This window comes from Erithacus rubecula (assembly GCF_903797595.1).
Source record: "Erithacus rubecula genome assembly, chromosome: 1".
Taxonomy (NCBI): domain Eukaryota; kingdom Metazoa; phylum Chordata; class Aves; order Passeriformes; family Muscicapidae; genus Erithacus; species Erithacus rubecula.
In genome coordinates, this window is record NC_136658.1 from 24602335 (window position 1) to 24618572 (window position 16238).

At 38.1% G+C, this 16238-nt stretch overlaps 1 protein-coding gene across 1 annotated transcript in view; it reads right to left on the bottom strand.

Moving 5' to 3' along the window:
- The window catches only part of POLQ (DNA polymerase theta), a 57402-nt gene that overhangs the window by 29887 nt on the left and 11277 nt on the right, over positions 1–16238 (bottom strand). The window contains exons 6-15 of the mRNA XM_079305241.1: positions 13998–14217; positions 11996–12140; positions 11752–11898; positions 10500–10712; positions 7130–7272; positions 5687–5891; positions 5002–5144; positions 2406–2599; positions 1973–2097; positions 352–595 (exon numbers count right to left, since the gene is read on the bottom strand). Of these exons, the coding sequence (XP_079161367.1) occupies positions 352–595; positions 1973–2097; positions 2406–2599; positions 5002–5144; positions 5687–5891; positions 7130–7272; positions 10500–10712; positions 11752–11898; positions 11996–12140; positions 13998–14217 (1779 nt within the window). The remainder of the gene's footprint in view (positions 1–351; positions 596–1972; positions 2098–2405; positions 2600–5001; positions 5145–5686; positions 5892–7129; positions 7273–10499; positions 10713–11751; positions 11899–11995; positions 12141–13997; positions 14218–16238) is intronic.

The window sequence follows — 16238 nt, forward strand, 5'->3', positions numbered from 1 at the left end:
GAGAATCCCAGAAGATAATCAGTAATAAATCATTAACTACTTTGAACATATGGTAGAGCTGCCTTTTAGAGCAAAAACTCCCCACACAGCACTGACAATTTACACAGGACTAAACAGTGCATTGAAAAAAGGGATAAGAAGAAAAATAAGGTCTCAAAAACTTATTCTGTAAATACAAGATGCTTCTGTTAATTTCAGAATAATCATGGAACGACTGTGATCAGTTGGAGAGACAAGTTATTTCTAACCAACATTTGACACAAAGTTCCAAAGGGCTGCCATATTTTATTGCAGGTTTCATCCTTCACCTTACAAACTCCTTTACTTGACCTGGATTTACTGATTCCTCACCTTTTAAATGGTACTGAGTTCTTCAGAGCAGCTGCCACATCATCAGGACTGGCTTTAGCAAGATCAGCCACGGTGACAAAGCCAGCCCTGTAAAGTGCCCTAGCACGCTGTGCATTCAGCAGAGACACTCGGACCAGGTCACAGAGCTCCCTGTGCACCCCAAAAGTAAGGCGACTCTGGAACTGAGAGAGCAACAACTCCATGTTGTGCCAGCCCAGTCGATTACAGAAAACTGTTATCATTCCTGGAACACAAAAGTTACATTAATGTCTGAACTCCAGCCCCAGTTCTACTAAGCGGGATTCACTCCTCATCGCCCAGTCTGAATCAGCACTCATTTTACGTATCACCTTCCCATTATTTACAGAAACTAACTCATGTTCATTACAACTATTAGTCTTGCAGAATTCAATCTGCAATTAACTGGTTAATCAGTGAGGCAGAAATTCTGAACAACACTGTTTTTACAAAGATGTTAATATTGAAAGTTTGAAGCACATGCATATCCTGGAACAGGAGTCCTATGAAACAGTCACACTGAAAAAAATAAGACAAAGGAAAAAGTAGTGATGTGAATCACTAAGGGTAGCCACAGATCTTTGAGCAAACCCCGTGCTGACATCCATAAAAGCAGACCTTGGCCTGCAGGATTTCAGTTACTGAGAGCATCATAGGAGCAAATCCTATGATAAAGGTTACAACTGCAGTTCCTAGTGCATAGGAGAAGGAAAAGAGCACAGAAAAGACAGTTTCTGACTCACAGATTGCATCTACTATGAAAACCACTGAAAGACATGGCATCCCTCACTAATTTTAGTGATTTCAGAATACAATTTTATCATCTCTTAACTCTATGTCATATCAATGCTTCATTTTACTTCCCAGATTACTCCTGTGAAAATTATTAACACTGGAAATATAGGATTATGAAACTGCTACAAAGTTATTTATACTAAAAGGTTTTTTTAAAAAGTTATTTATACTACCAGAATTAAATTTAACTACTCTGCATCAGTTGGCATGACCTTTTCATTTTGGGGCCTTGACTCATGCTGCAACCCACACAGAGGGTTTTGCAAGTTGAGCAAAAACTGTCGTCAAAACTGAAAACCCACTTATGGAGTAATGAAGGATTTAGGCAAGAGAAAAAAACATATATCTCAGTTACATGGTGGGCTGTTTCTTCTACTCCCACACAGTCTTCTTAGGGAAGTTAAAGGTAGCAGCTGCCCTCCTGTGATCTGATGATAAATGATCCAGAAGCCACTCACTCTGTTTTGAAAACTGTAATCTTATACCTTCTGGACAATTAATTTTGCATTCAGACTTGTACTAATTTCTACACAGTATTTAACAAACTACGTTTCTGCACAATACACAGCTGATTTCCACAGACATTAACTGCACACTGCTTGTTCCCCTCAGATGGTCCCCTTCCCACTGCACACTCTGTGGTTCCACAGCAGGGGCAACCACAGGTTAAGCTATAAATCTATAAGTGGTTTTACAAGGCTGTATGCTGGTAGTACCACACTGTGGCTATCTTAGCCCCAAATTTGGAAGGACAAAAAAAAGCCAGACTAGCCTAAGACTCCTGGGGTATTTTGCTCAGACAACTTGCCTGCATAAGTGGCAGCAGACTGCTGCAGAGATTGAAGTTGACCACGACTACAGCCATATTTCATGGTCATATCTTGTAAAGGAACCTCGCTGATTAAATCCAGAAGGGCAAGGCTGGTGAAAAACCTGTTAAAGAAGTACATGAAGAAATGAAACTGTCATCTAGAGTACATTACTGTACATGGTAAAATGTACCGTGATACACAGGACAGAACAGTTCTACAGTACAGCACACAAAAGAAACAGAGAGGATGGCTTCCAAAAACATCAGCACAAACATCTTGTGCCACCAGTGTTCTCGGAACAGAGCAGACCAGGTCCAGCTTCTGACCTATCAGCTCAGAAAAAGAGTCAGTTCCTGAAAACAAACACAGAGCATTACAAATGTTATAGCCTCTAATCTCTGCACGTTCACACCCACATTCTGTGGGTACCTTTTGTGGATGGCCATTTGTCTGTACTGTTTCTCTGTTTTAGCTGTGATTTTGCCCTTCACAGAGCGAGCTAGAAAGCTTTCTTCAACCCCCACCAGCTCAGCCACACGTTTCATTGAGGCAGGCAGCTTCTCCCATAAGCAGAAAAACTGGTACCAATCAATTGTGGTCCACTCCTCGTACACTGGGGTGACCTAAAGAAAATAAGACAATGCCAAAAACTGTTTCAGAGAAATAAACAGAAGTAAAAGGTTAGGGTAAACAAAACTACAGCCTAGGGAATGTGGTTAGAGCATCCTACGCCCTATGCAAAGGCACTGTGTCACGGGCATGTACCATGAAGAAAGTAAAAACTCTTCTAATCCGGTTTCTTTGATATTTGTACTGATGAGAACTGACTCATATGGGTACTCCAATGATTAAACAATTTAGAATCTTTGCCAGATTATTCTTTAAATCCAAGCCACTAAATGATTTTAAGCTGCATCTTCAATGTCATTGAAGAAAACAAAATTTTATTCTTTTTTTAACATCATTTACAGATATCTATCAACCTTTTAAAGTCATGAGTAACCACACTAGCCACTGCTACAGCATCTGATAAAGCAGGAAGGACACAGATTTTGCCAGAATTTGCTGAAGTTTTCATTTATCTAGAGTATAAAAAAAATCTCAACTTTTATTAACATTAAAAAAAAGCCCTCCAAAGCCTTTTTTAAATGTTTTTTAGACATAAAACCAACTCTGTTAATGTTTAGTCAGCACAGTTAGTTTTTCTATGAGGAGATACAACTACTTCATATCTTTATCGATATAAAGCAAGATTGATTATTTTGAAAGAACTAAGAGCTGTTTGGCGCAAATGTTAAATGGCACAGAATACTATACGCCTTTGTGGTTGTAAATCATCCATGCCTCTTCATCTGCTGAGAACAAAAGTGATTAAGATGGGGCTTTATATTTTATTGTTTATTAGGCTTTTGTTGTAGTTTGGTTTTTTTTTCTTTAAAGAAAACTGTTTTCCTAGTCTAGCAAATCCTTATTTGTTTTAATCAACTTCCCTAAAACACAAGGGCTTGGAATTCAGTCTCATATTTGCACAAGTAAAAGATTCAAGCTTAAAAGAATTAAAAAGCATTTTAGCAGATAAACTCCCTGCAGCCCATAACGAAGACAAGAACAACAACACTTAAAAAACATAAAAAGCAAGAAAATTAAATAAACCTTTGGCCTTGAAAATGAACAGACTATAAAGAAAGTGTTTTAGAGTAGCTTAACAGAAGAGAATCTCATGAACATTTCGCTCAATACCGTATGATTTAAAATAACCTTAGACAAGCTGCTGCAATTAAAAAGTACAGCATAAAAAACATAATGCCATCACTGCCTCTACCCCAGAAAAGGAACAAATTTCACCCCTTTTTTTCTGTTTTGGAGATGCAAACAGGGAAAAAATTCACTAGTGCATAACACAAAGGAGTTTATTTTACCTAGAAGAAATAGAACAAAATATAATGTGGTCCTCTAAAACAGAGATATGAGTACAAATGGGGCAGCAGTAGATTCAAAAAAAAAAAAAACAACCCCAAAAAAACCCCCACAAATCTATCAGTATTAGTCCATAACTGGGCTACCGGCTACTGAACACAGCAAGCAGAGACAGGTACCCTCAGGCTCCTGCTTGCCCCTCTCTCCGAGGTCAACAAGCTTTGTAATTGCAAGCACATTCCTCTTGAAGTGAACTTTCATTTCAGACAAGGTTCCCAAATTCTGTCTTTGATTTATCATCCTGGTAAAGAGAATACATCCTACACTTAAAGAAGGCTAAAGCTGACTGTCAGATTTCAGCTGATAGGCCTCTGGCATGATAGGCCTCTGGCAGCCATGAATCCCAAGTTGTTCAGTGCAAATCCATCTGGTTACCTCACTAGTCTTCACAGTTCATGGCTTCCTTTCCCAAAGTCTTAAATAGCAGTGCTTAGCTTTTCAAGTGTCTGTGCTCATAAATCTTGACACACTCTGGTACACTTTTCCCTCACGAGATTTATCACACTCCTTCCTTTAGCCCTGGTAGCATCACCAGACAAATAAACTAAATCAGGGATGGATTTGACTGTAACTGAAACAAAGAAAGGCCCCCCATAGAAAAAAAGTAGTGTGACTCTCTGAGGCTTTTGGAAGCAAAATAGATACTAAATGTCCAACATTTTTCTGGGTCTCCAAAAGTAATATGAAATTAAGTCTGCTGATCCCAAACACACATACAAAAATCAATTTGTTTCATCTACTTCAAGTGCCTCAGAAAAATTACCATCATCTTATGCTCAAAACTTGCTAAATTCTAAAACCTCAGGAAGCCAAGAGTGATAACAATGGGGTTAAACAGCACGCAGCACCTGCCTACGCAATAGACGCTATGGTAACACACTAATTCTAAACAACATTAAATTTAGAAACTTTTCTTCATGAAGGATAAGCTAAGCAAAGCTCAGAAAAATCCAAACCTATATTCATGGAGCCTTCAAAAACTTTGCATTGTGCTGTCTCCCCTTAGTTTTGGTAGCAGAAAATACAAGACACAGAATGAGGAACCTACCAAATAGACAATATGCAGATCATTCTCCAGAACAAAGCTTTTCATAGCTCGCTGCAGGTCAGCAAAGATTTCCATGGCTTCAGTTGGTGAAAGAGAAGAGGAAAGAGTAGCTGAGCCAAGATGTGTTGGGTGATAAACCTCTGCTGTTTAAAAAAATATATATGTATTATATAGAGAAACATTTAAGTGCAAGTTCATAATCATTTTCAGATTGTGCTGTATTTGAGAGATTTCTAACTCTTTGCAGCTGCTTTTTCAATAAGAAATAATATATGTCTCCATTCTGAAGACAGAAAAACATAAACAATAACAGGCTTAGCATTGCCTATGTCTAAACTATCCTTTTCTTTAGGAAAACAAAAACCACAGTCTGCAGTTAATATGCACCAATCCTGTGGTTAAAGTTTGTTTTGTTTAAAGATATTTTGGAATTTTGTAGACTAGGATGCATCAGTCTTAGAGGTGATGTGCAGGTGATGTGATGTGCCTTCCAAGAACATGTGCACACAAAAGATATTAAAGCAGGTGTAAAGATACCTTCCAGAAAGCCAGAAAATTCTTGATACACAATTCTTTAAAATAAAATAAAAATGCAGAGGAGTCCGTAGTATTAATTTAAATTGATCATCTATTCAGCTAGCAAATCAAAACTAACTGCAGTCAGTGGGAAGAATACCAACTTTACCTTTCACACCATTGCCAGAGTCCACAACCTGAATGAATTCATTTTCCAGTAGCCATGCCACACAAGTCTTGATAGGTCCATCCTGTGCTTTGTCTTGCCCTTTCCCATTTTCCCACTTGCTTTCTTTCAAGCTGGATGCAAGCAGAGTGCAAGAGGCGTAGGTCTGCACATCCTCTGGAGTGTTGGCTACTCCCCCCACTATGATCTGTTGAAGAAAACTACCTGTTCATATTGCCAGAGATGCAGTAGGACAGAACATCAGAACAGAGAACCAAAGAGAGTGATCCATCATTTCAGTTTTAAAGAACCGTTTTCCCAGAGAGGGGAATATAAGGCAAAGCAACAGTCAACTTTTTAAAGACTTTCTTGGCAAGAAGTCAGTCATCTTGGGTAGAAGTAAGAGGACTAAGCTATAGAAAATAATGATTTGAAAATCTTATTTTGCGAGTGGACATACACATAGCAGCAATTTAGATTTGAGACTAGCCTGAGGCATTTTTCTTAGCCAACACTGTGAAATATTAAAATATGTTAGAACACAAACTGAAATTTTGTGAATACAAAAAGCAAACCATGAAGGTGGAGTTCTTGTAAGGCTACTGAGCATGGTGACAGTTTCTCTTAATAAATATGAATGCTGAGAGTGATTTTGCTTACCTTTCTTGGCTTTGCTTTAAAGGAACCCTGTTCTTTTAGATAGCTCTTATGTAGAAAAATACATTTAGAAATTCCATTGGTCTGCTAAAATTCAAAATCTGTGGAAGTACAAGCAAGTTCTAAGCACCACAAAGTTTGCAAAATGCAGTAAAAGTATAGCAAATAAATTTTATTTGAAGAATAAAATTTATTTTTCTAATCTAATGAAAGTTCAAGCCCAAAAGCTGCTTTTGGAAAGGGACCTAAAAATCATCTATGTGGAATAAAGTCCTTTTGGTCCTTTCTACTCCAATAGGAGTCCTACAGAAGAGAAATCAAATTGGGTACCATCCCATTTTGTATTCACAAAATTTCAATCATTCCTATGCAGAAGAGGTAGGTAAGTTGAGGGGGTAAATAAGAGACCCTACAAGGTTCCACAAATGCCATTATCGCCCAATTCAGCCCACAAAGCTTCTAGGATCAGTAATGTACAAGCATGATCCAGCTAAGAATGGCAGGTCACACCTAAAGTTTAAGAGTTACACTTAGTTCTGCCTGCTGCTTGGGTACATCTAAATGCAACAGCAAAGCTTCTTTGACTGCTCATATCCCAATCTGTAGCAAGCAGAAAAACATCCTAGACAAAATGCTCAATACTGAGGCAAGTTGGCAGACCCAAATAAGATGACTGGATTGATAAAGGAGGAAACACATGAAAAAGACGTGCACAGAAAACATTTGATGGTGTCACAAAAGAAACCATCCTACAAGGGTAGAAGCACAATTCTAATCCCTCTCTGATACCTCAAGTATTGCTCTTTTCATGCTAGAAGCAACACCTTCCCCTTCACTTCTAAGCAAACAGCTGCAAACAGGCTTGAGAGATCCCTGAAGTAGAGCAACAGCTTTTGATCTCTCTGAGGGCTTGCAGACTAAAATGCTCTCACCTATTGGAGAAGAAATGAAAAACAAAACAAACACAAAAACAATTACCTTAGTACTGCATCTTAGCACTATAACAGCCGCACACATTTCACCAAGGAAGTATTATTGGAATGGAAAACTAAGTATTTTCAAAAAAGTTGGGTAACAAAGAGAAAAAATATGCAACCTTAAGCACTGCATGTGAATTGAACTGCTCAGATGCATAGTACATCAGAACTAAGGCAGAACAAGCTTCTGGATCTTGCCAAATCACCTAAGGAGATTCCACAGCCTCTCCGTGCATCTGCTTTGCTGCTGAACTACTCTTGCTTCTTGTTCTAGACTGAAACTAGAATATACAGTGGCATCAAATTGACTTTCTCATTACATTAATAAACTGAAAAAATTCTCAAAGACAAGAAGAAAGCATAAAAACTGCCCGGTATTTTGACAGTTTGCATTAAGTCAACAAGATTTCACTCCAGAAATAACTGATTCAGAAATCCACAATTACTGATCTAAGTAACTATGCATCCTCTGAACTTTCATATATGCATTTATACATACATACACATATGTATCCTGCATGGTTTCCACCAAAAGTACATCTCAATATATGCTACCTTAAAATTCTCTGTCAGACATTGTTCAGTTCACCTTTAACTACTGAAACTCTGTGGGAGACAAAAAAGTCCCAGAGCCATGAAAGAAAAATTAAAATAATGGGTAAATTCCTTTAATAAGACCATAGTTCAGCTTAGCCATGGAAAATGCAGTGGTCACATAAATGATATTTTTTCCACAAAGTATCAGAGAGAAACTGGATAAGTGGAAAACCTTAGCTAGATGCAAGCTTTGCCAACTGGCACCAGATAAATTAATTATAGAAAAAACATGTTTGGCTTTGACTAAGAGAAGAACATTAGTTTTGGATTAGCTGTACAGTAAAGATCATGACAGATTTATGATAACTTGTTAAGATGTAAATGCATGCAGTCTGGACATAAGGTTATTTTGGTAGTGGGTATCTTAGTATGATCCTAGGAATGTTAACTTAGGATAAAACTGTAGCTGTGGAAATGCTACAGTAATTAGCAAATCCAGAGGTAATGGAAACACAACAGCACTTAAATTTAATGGACAGAATAAATAAATGCAGTGTAAGCAAGTAACGAAATACAGCTTAAACATAATTACATCAATTAACTACAGGATGAAATTATGCTCAGAGGATGTGTCTTGCATTTTCTTTTGCTTATCCTGACAGGTGAAACTTCTGGTATCTGTCAATCACATACTTTTAACAGAACTGGGGAGTAGGTAAGATAAACTGCCTGTTTAATGTAAACAATGTAAAGCATTGTTTTGTGAAAGAAAAGCTTATTTTTATTTTAGCAATAAAGAACATCTAATTCAGTTTGTATTTGGGTTCTGATGTGACCTGAAATTTCATCTGAAAATTTTTCTTTCACTCCTTCAGAGTGATGTATCTAAAAGAAAGTCCAACAGAAGATGGGTATCCACTTGGCTCTATATTATCTGACAGTTTTACAAGACTTAGGGGATATTCTTTCCCAAGATGCCGCTGATAATTTAAAGCTAATAATTACAATCTAGTAAACAATAAATTTTAAAAAAGGAACTGAGCTGTTCCAATACCCATTATTGAACATTTCAGATACTAGGGGAGGTCCAGGTTAGCATCAGACTAGACAAACACCAGAAGACTCTGGATATCTATGCATAAAACTCCATTAAAACCAACAAAGGCCCTACTAAATTCTAGGTTTTGTTCAGCTTTACCTATTTCTCCTTCGAAAAATGGTAGTTTTGATAAATGAATGCACAAAGAAACAAATTTCACTCTCCAAAATTATATTTTTTTAATTTCCATCAAATCAAGAGAAATTAATTAAAAAACCAAAATGTAAGACAATCCAAAGCTACAATGCTGGGAGAGAAGGAGGAGGAAGTTAACCCAAAAGCATGTATCTTCTCTCCGTCAGCTAAATTTCATATCCACGTAAGGCATTTTTTCCAGCTGAAGTTGCTGTTCCTCCAGTATCCTTACTCTGTAACAGAGTAGCAGCTGGCAACACAGTTTTATGTTCTCATCCACAAGACTCCGTGGAGCAGAAAAAAATTGTACAGTCACGAAGCTCATCTGCATAAAATCCAACTGCTTACAGTGCACAACACAGTCACATCAGAACTGTCAAAAAGGGTACTAATTATTGTAACTGGAAGGAGAAAAAGAAGAAATATCAAGAAATAATGTAATTTTACACCTGCCAGCTACAGTCAAATGAGAAAGTCTGAAAAATTTCGAAATCCAGCATGCAGCTGCCCTTTCCTTGAATGCATAGGGAGAGCTCGCAGAGATATAGGTCATAAAATGCTCTGTTGCTATGTTACTCGGGCAAAAATAGAAAGCTAAATGTAAGAACAGTCTGCTTACATAGGGGTCCAGTAAGCACCAATCAAACAATCAGGAGGGGAAATCTCACTTCCCACATCTGTTGAACTTCTTATTCTCTATTGTGTTTATACTTGTATAATGTGGCTTTCTGCAAACATTATCCACAAAGATAAATTTCCATTGCAAAATAAAATAACAGGCGGGATTATTTTGTTGAACATCAAACATGCATGCCACTGTATGCAAGAAGGTGCCATGTTATCTAGTTATATATTAACTACTTGTTCGTATTTCCCTCTGTCTCATTACTACTTTCAAGATCCATAAAATTGATGGCTAAGTTTAGCAGAAGTTTAATAAATCTAAAAAAACTAAATCATAATTTCAGACAACAGAAGTTTGTCAAATTAAGGTTGCAGACTTTAAATGCATTTCTTACATTTCAGGCCTGTCCAATGAGAGTTTACTGCCAATTTTCTCACTGAAACTCTAAACACTCTAGTCCAACTGACCATGGATCACCGAATTAAGGCAAAGGAGTAACACAGCCTTAGAAGCTAACAAGAATTCAAAGGAGAAAATAGCCTGTTCCTGAAGTAACCGACATACAAATAGTAAAATCAGTCTTAGGCAGTGAAAACAATCCCCTGGGAATTACAACTTTTACTCCATTAATACCAAACAAATTAATACCAAACAAATTCATCTTGATTAATATAATCATACAGAATACTGAAGGAATTAATCATGGTTAGTCCCTAATTGCAAAGTACTGCCGTGGATTTAATCAGCTTAACACCACTTCAATAGAATGTCAAAGACTCTGCTTACCCTCTGTGTCTATTCCTTTCCTGCCAGCTCTTCCAGCCATCTGCTTGTAGGTGAGGATGTCCAGCAGTCTGCCACCGAAGGTGGGTGTCCGGATGATGACGCGGCGCGCGGGAAGGTTCACTCCCGACGAGAGCGTGGAGGTGGCTGCCAGGATTCGGATCAGGCCCTGCCGAAAGGCTCCCTCTATGATGTCCCGCTCGTCGAACGTCAGACCTGAGGAGATGTGGCTTTTAGTGACCCTTGTGATGGTGAGACTGAATTTAAGAGCTAAAAGTATTGCTGTTCAGCAAGGGAAGAACAAACTTAAAGAACATTCACCATTCAGTGTTAGGAACTAAACTTACAACACTACCCTAGTTAACTTCTTCTGACTGGTAAGCCAAGTGAAATTTTGCCATTAAGTTTTTATTATCCAACTGATAGTAATAAAAAGCTTTTCTGAGGTGCTTTTACACATTGTAGCAAGATGAACTACTTACTGCATATTTACAAGCATTGCAAGTAAATACATAAAGAAATAAAATGAAAATGAGAAAACAGTAGGGAACTAGGATTTACTAATCTGATATCCTAAGCCTGGATTCTTTCTTTGTTATTCCCATTACAGGTGTAGTATGTATCTTTCAACATTATCTTCAGGGCTTCAGGCCAATTTTATAAGAAATACAAATTCTATAAGCATTTGGAATTATTCCTCCTACATAATTAATGCCATAGCTACTGCTATCTCTCCCAGTCAGTCTTTTCTCTCAGTGAATCAATAGGTGACATACCCTATTACCTACCTAAGTAAAAAATAAAAAATCTAAGCAGAAGTGTTCAAAACACATGCTCCTTTTATTTATTTCCTTTGTTATACTGCCTCTATTCACTCATTTATTTCAATATTAAGCTGAGCAGAATTGCTCTGAAATACTCTGGCAACTTTAGGAAAAACTTGAAAATGCTGGAGCTGCAAATCAGTTACTTTGCCAGGTATTTCACAAAGAAAAGATCAGGGAAGTTGAATTCCAGAATTGCTGTTATCCAACACAACAGAGAGAACATTTAGCAAAGCAATTTTTGAATTAGAATCTTCAGCCACAAAAAAAGAATTTCAAATTTTCCTGCAACTGTGGGATTCTCAAAGCTCATTTAGTCATAAGCTACAAAATGCTTTAAAAAGCATCTGATAAATTGCTGATACCTGCAGCAAAAAGAACCCATATGACTTAACCATTATTGAATTCAAGACCAAGATATTCAGGAATACCTGCATGATGAAACGCCACTCCCCATGGCAAAGTGCGCTGGAGCACAGAATCCAGGCCTGAAATCGAACGCTTTAACTGATCCAGGACCTCATTGATCCCTTCTCTGTCCACATCAACTGGGGCAAGGGCTGAGTGTTTTGCAGAACCTTGAGAGAAAATGTATTTTCATAGTTCCTACCAAAATTAATTTTCATTAAAGACACTATGCATACTTTAGTCTATTATTAAGTACTTTTCCCTTACTCTCAGTTTGTTGCAAACTGCAGAACTCCCTGGCAATGATGTCTGCCAGCTTCTCACACCAGTTCTTGGATGGACAGAAGAGCAGGACTGAATGGCCACCACAAACAGTCTCATAACACAGGCTCACAATATGATCTTCGTCTCCCTGAATAGAGATAAAATATTTTCAGTGCACTCTCAGATTAATGAGGTTTGTAAAGCCGTCCTTCTGTATCCCAGTAGGAATCTTCTACTTCCAGTCAGAAAGAGAAGCAAACGAACACGGAGCACTATTATCTTAGTTTCTGTCTTGCTTTATGAAGTTCAAACACTTGTATGACCACATTGTTGAGGGCAGTTCTAGACCTACTCATGAACACATGTAATGTCTTGCTTTCAGAACTCTATCTGAATGAAGGCTACACAGTGCACAAATAAATTACTGCAACCTCCACATCATGGCTAACAGCAGTGGGAAGAACTAGGAAGAGCCCCAGAGGAAAACCCCTCTACTTTAACTAGGGAACATTTGTTAACTTGGATGTCTCAACAAAAGCATGACATGCAGCAATCAACCCCAATAAGATGCACTCAGCAAGCACTGCTGACCAAAGACTGCAAGTGTTCAGAGCAATGTGGAAGGCTTTTAGGGATAATCCTTATACAGATGTTCATGCAAAAACCTGCTGCTTACTGCTTGCTTTTTTGGTTTTAAGATCCTAAGAGAGTCCCTGCAACTGATCTGTTGTGCTTGGTTATGCCAGATTCTCTTGTAGCAACTAGGCCAAAGGAGGACAAGAAAAATGTAGGTGTACAGCAAGAAATAAAAACCACCAAAATGCAAATGAAAACAGGGCAGTAATGGCAGGAACTTCTCCACAAGAATTTAGTCAAATTCAGCTGAAGTGATGAAGTCATCAAGTTCCCTTTTATTGGTTCAGTTTGAGGCACAGAAGTCTGAAGGTCCAGCGATAGACTTCAAGCCCAAGATCCCCCAGTCTTATAAAATAAGCCAACTCCTTTAAACCGTTGAGTCATAAGCCTAGTTTAGTTCTCTCACTTAATTTAGTAACTATCCAAAGCAACCATCTCAAAAATATTAAAATGCAACATCACCTTCTCAATATGACCACATAAAAGCTAACTTCCTAATGCTCTAGTGAAAAACATTTCCTCTTTTTTCCAGGATACTTTTTCTTTGCTGTGTCACCATGCTACTGACAAGATAATGTCTGTGCACAGCAAGAACGGAGTGCAAAGCATTCCAAAATATGGCTGCCATTCAGCCCATACTGCCCAACTACTACACTAGTATTACAGAGAGCGGTTGAAAGGACTGGAGAGAGAATTCAGCCTTCAAAGACTCCACAGAAAAGGATCTACAAGTAGAGAGCTCAAATTTTCCGTTCCTACCCACTTGTTAGGGGTAACATTATAGTATGTTACCCCTAAGTTTCTGTATCCTTTTCAAGCATGCAAAAGGACTAACTACTGAAAACAGATTCAGAAGAATAGGATGGACATCTGCCTTCTAATCAGTGTCAAAATTAGATCATTTAGCAGTTTAACATAAGCAGGATCAATACCAGATTTTAATACAAATACTTTCTCCCAATTATAAATGCAAATTCCTTGACCTAAGCAGAAAATACTTACCTGCATTTATGAAAGGGAAGTAGATTTTCAGACACAAGATAGAGTGGTGGTAAGAAGAGAATCAAACTCTTTATACCTGTCAAGCACTCAGAAACATAACTTCAAAGTCAACTTTGTTTTCAAGTCAGATTTGAGACTCTTCCAAACCTTCATGAGTGTGCATTTTGAAGTTTTTTTTTAATTTAAGTCAATATAAGGCAAAAAATATTAATTTTATTCTCAGTTTCACCATGACTCTACAAAGTAAACAATGAAGCTATGAATGTCATCTATTTAAAAATAAATATAAAATATACCAGGAGCTGTCTTTTTAACTTTAGCACTGCAAAAGGCGTTATCCCAAAGCCACTGCTCAGAGTTTTGTTACCTTCAGTTGCAGCTTGGGCTGGAATTCTCGCACTAAATTCATGGAGGAATCATATATGTTGCTGCCAATTTTCACCCACTCCTTGAGGGGCACAGGGCGGAAATCCGTACAGTACAACTCTGCATCTAACCAGGAGGCCAGGAGCCCCAGGTTAGGGAGAGTAGCACTCATGCCTACTATCTGTATCCCACCAAAACCAGGACTGGTGCTCTTTGTGTGTCTGGAAGCAGTGAAAAGAACATGAAAGTTAATGACAACACAGGCTACTGTTCTGGAAAATGGAATTCAGAAAAACCAGTTCGATCTACTTCCTTCCAGCCTGCCAAATGCTCAATTTTCAACTTCTTGACAAAGAAAGAAGCAATACTCTACTCTTAGAAAACATGTACATTTATGCACTGATAACAAGATAATTCAGCTTTTAATCAATTTGAACTTAAACCCTTACCTTCTTTAGGTAGCCAACAGCTATAAACTGCATATTAGGAGAGACTGAAAACAAATACAAAGATCAACTAGTTCTTTGCCAATAACAAAAACATGGAAATAGAGAAATGGCTCAATCTCCACTGCAGTCTTTCTAAGCTTAAATACCTGAATTAAAACACTTCTATTTGTTTCCATTTCAGGACAAATAATATTAGACTAATGTTTTTCTAGATCTGGAAAACAAAGCCCTAAGTATAGCAAAAAAGCAAGTAACTTCTGTTCCTAAAATGCTGAACAGCAGCTTTCACTAAAGACAGTGAGAAGTAATGGACTCCTAACAAACCTGACAACATTGTTAATTTAAATACCCAAATTTAGATTTTAATTCAGGATTTTACATCCACATAATAGGGAGCTTTTTTACGCTTCTAAGCTTGTGTTTGAAAAGTACTCATTTGCATTGCGTTGAGCTACAAATCAAGACATTAAAAAGATCTGACAAATCACTGTGAGCTCAGAAATAACCTGAATTTTCTTAGAAAACCCTGGTAATCCTGGCAAAGACAAGAGAGAGAAAACAAGATTACCCAGAAGCTGTAGTATAAAAAGCCAGTCACTGATGAGACAGATATAAGAAAGTTAGCAAGAGGCAGACTCCCTGTTACCAAGCTCTTTAAGCATTTGCTAGTACAGCTTCACCATTAAGGTTACAGATTTTTGTCCCTACAAACACAACTTTTTCCTCCCTAACACAGCTTTTGACCTCCAGGGATTAAAAAAGTTCCAGCTCTACAACTCAGTATTTGACTAAGGAGGAGAAAAATCTGCTGCAGAATTTTGGCTGAGTCTGGAAAAGCCTGGTGGAAAAGCACAGACACCCACACAGGCAATGGCCATCTTGAGAACATTTTCTTGCTGTGAAGACACAGCTTGTATGCCAATGGAACAGGCACTGATCATTCAGTTAACTGGCCAGAGTGGACAGCGTTTAAAAACTTTATATAAGCTCATTAAATAACAGAGAGGGGAAAAAATCCCAAAACACAGACTTGGAAGGACATTTGAGAGAAAATCTGGTCTTCAGTTCCAGGAATCCAGTGGATTTCAAAACAAAAACAGCACCCACTTCCTTCATATCAGGAAATGTTACAGTGTACCACTGTCACCTCGATCCTGACAAAGATAGAGAATGCCTGCAAGGTGAAGGCTGAAACACTGTGTCTTCCCAGAAACATTCCTTGATACACCTGTACTTTTTTCCCCTAGCATTTTCTCCTTCCTGCTTCCTCAATGTAAGGGAGCAAAGCAGAGGGTGGGCCTGCACATGTGCTGCAGCTACCTGATAAACCAAGAGAAAAGAAGCAGCAAAGTCATTCACACTGCTCCAAAATGTACTGGCTTTCAGGATTTATGGGGAGAAGACAAGAAGTCAGATATGATTAGACCAAGAATGCTGCTGGCTCCTGGAAATCACAATGGGAAATACTGGATGAAATGTCCAGTGGAGAGACAGTATAGAAATGGCCACTCCTCCATAACTAAATAGATAGTCTCTGCTTAGCCCAGCACTGGTACAACGCAAAAGACAAGAAGAAGCAAAGAAAACTGGCAAAATCTGTCAGTTTATGCTAAGGAAACCATTGATTTTGACTCTTCTCTCAGCACCACCAATAAGGATTAAGAAGGTTACATCACCTCCTCCATTTCCTTTTTTCTGTCTTTGGGCACTATGGAGCAGCTGAACAGTTTGGTGATGAGGATCTAGACACTGAATTCTTAAAAGCTTCTAGAGGTCTTCTCAAACATCTTATC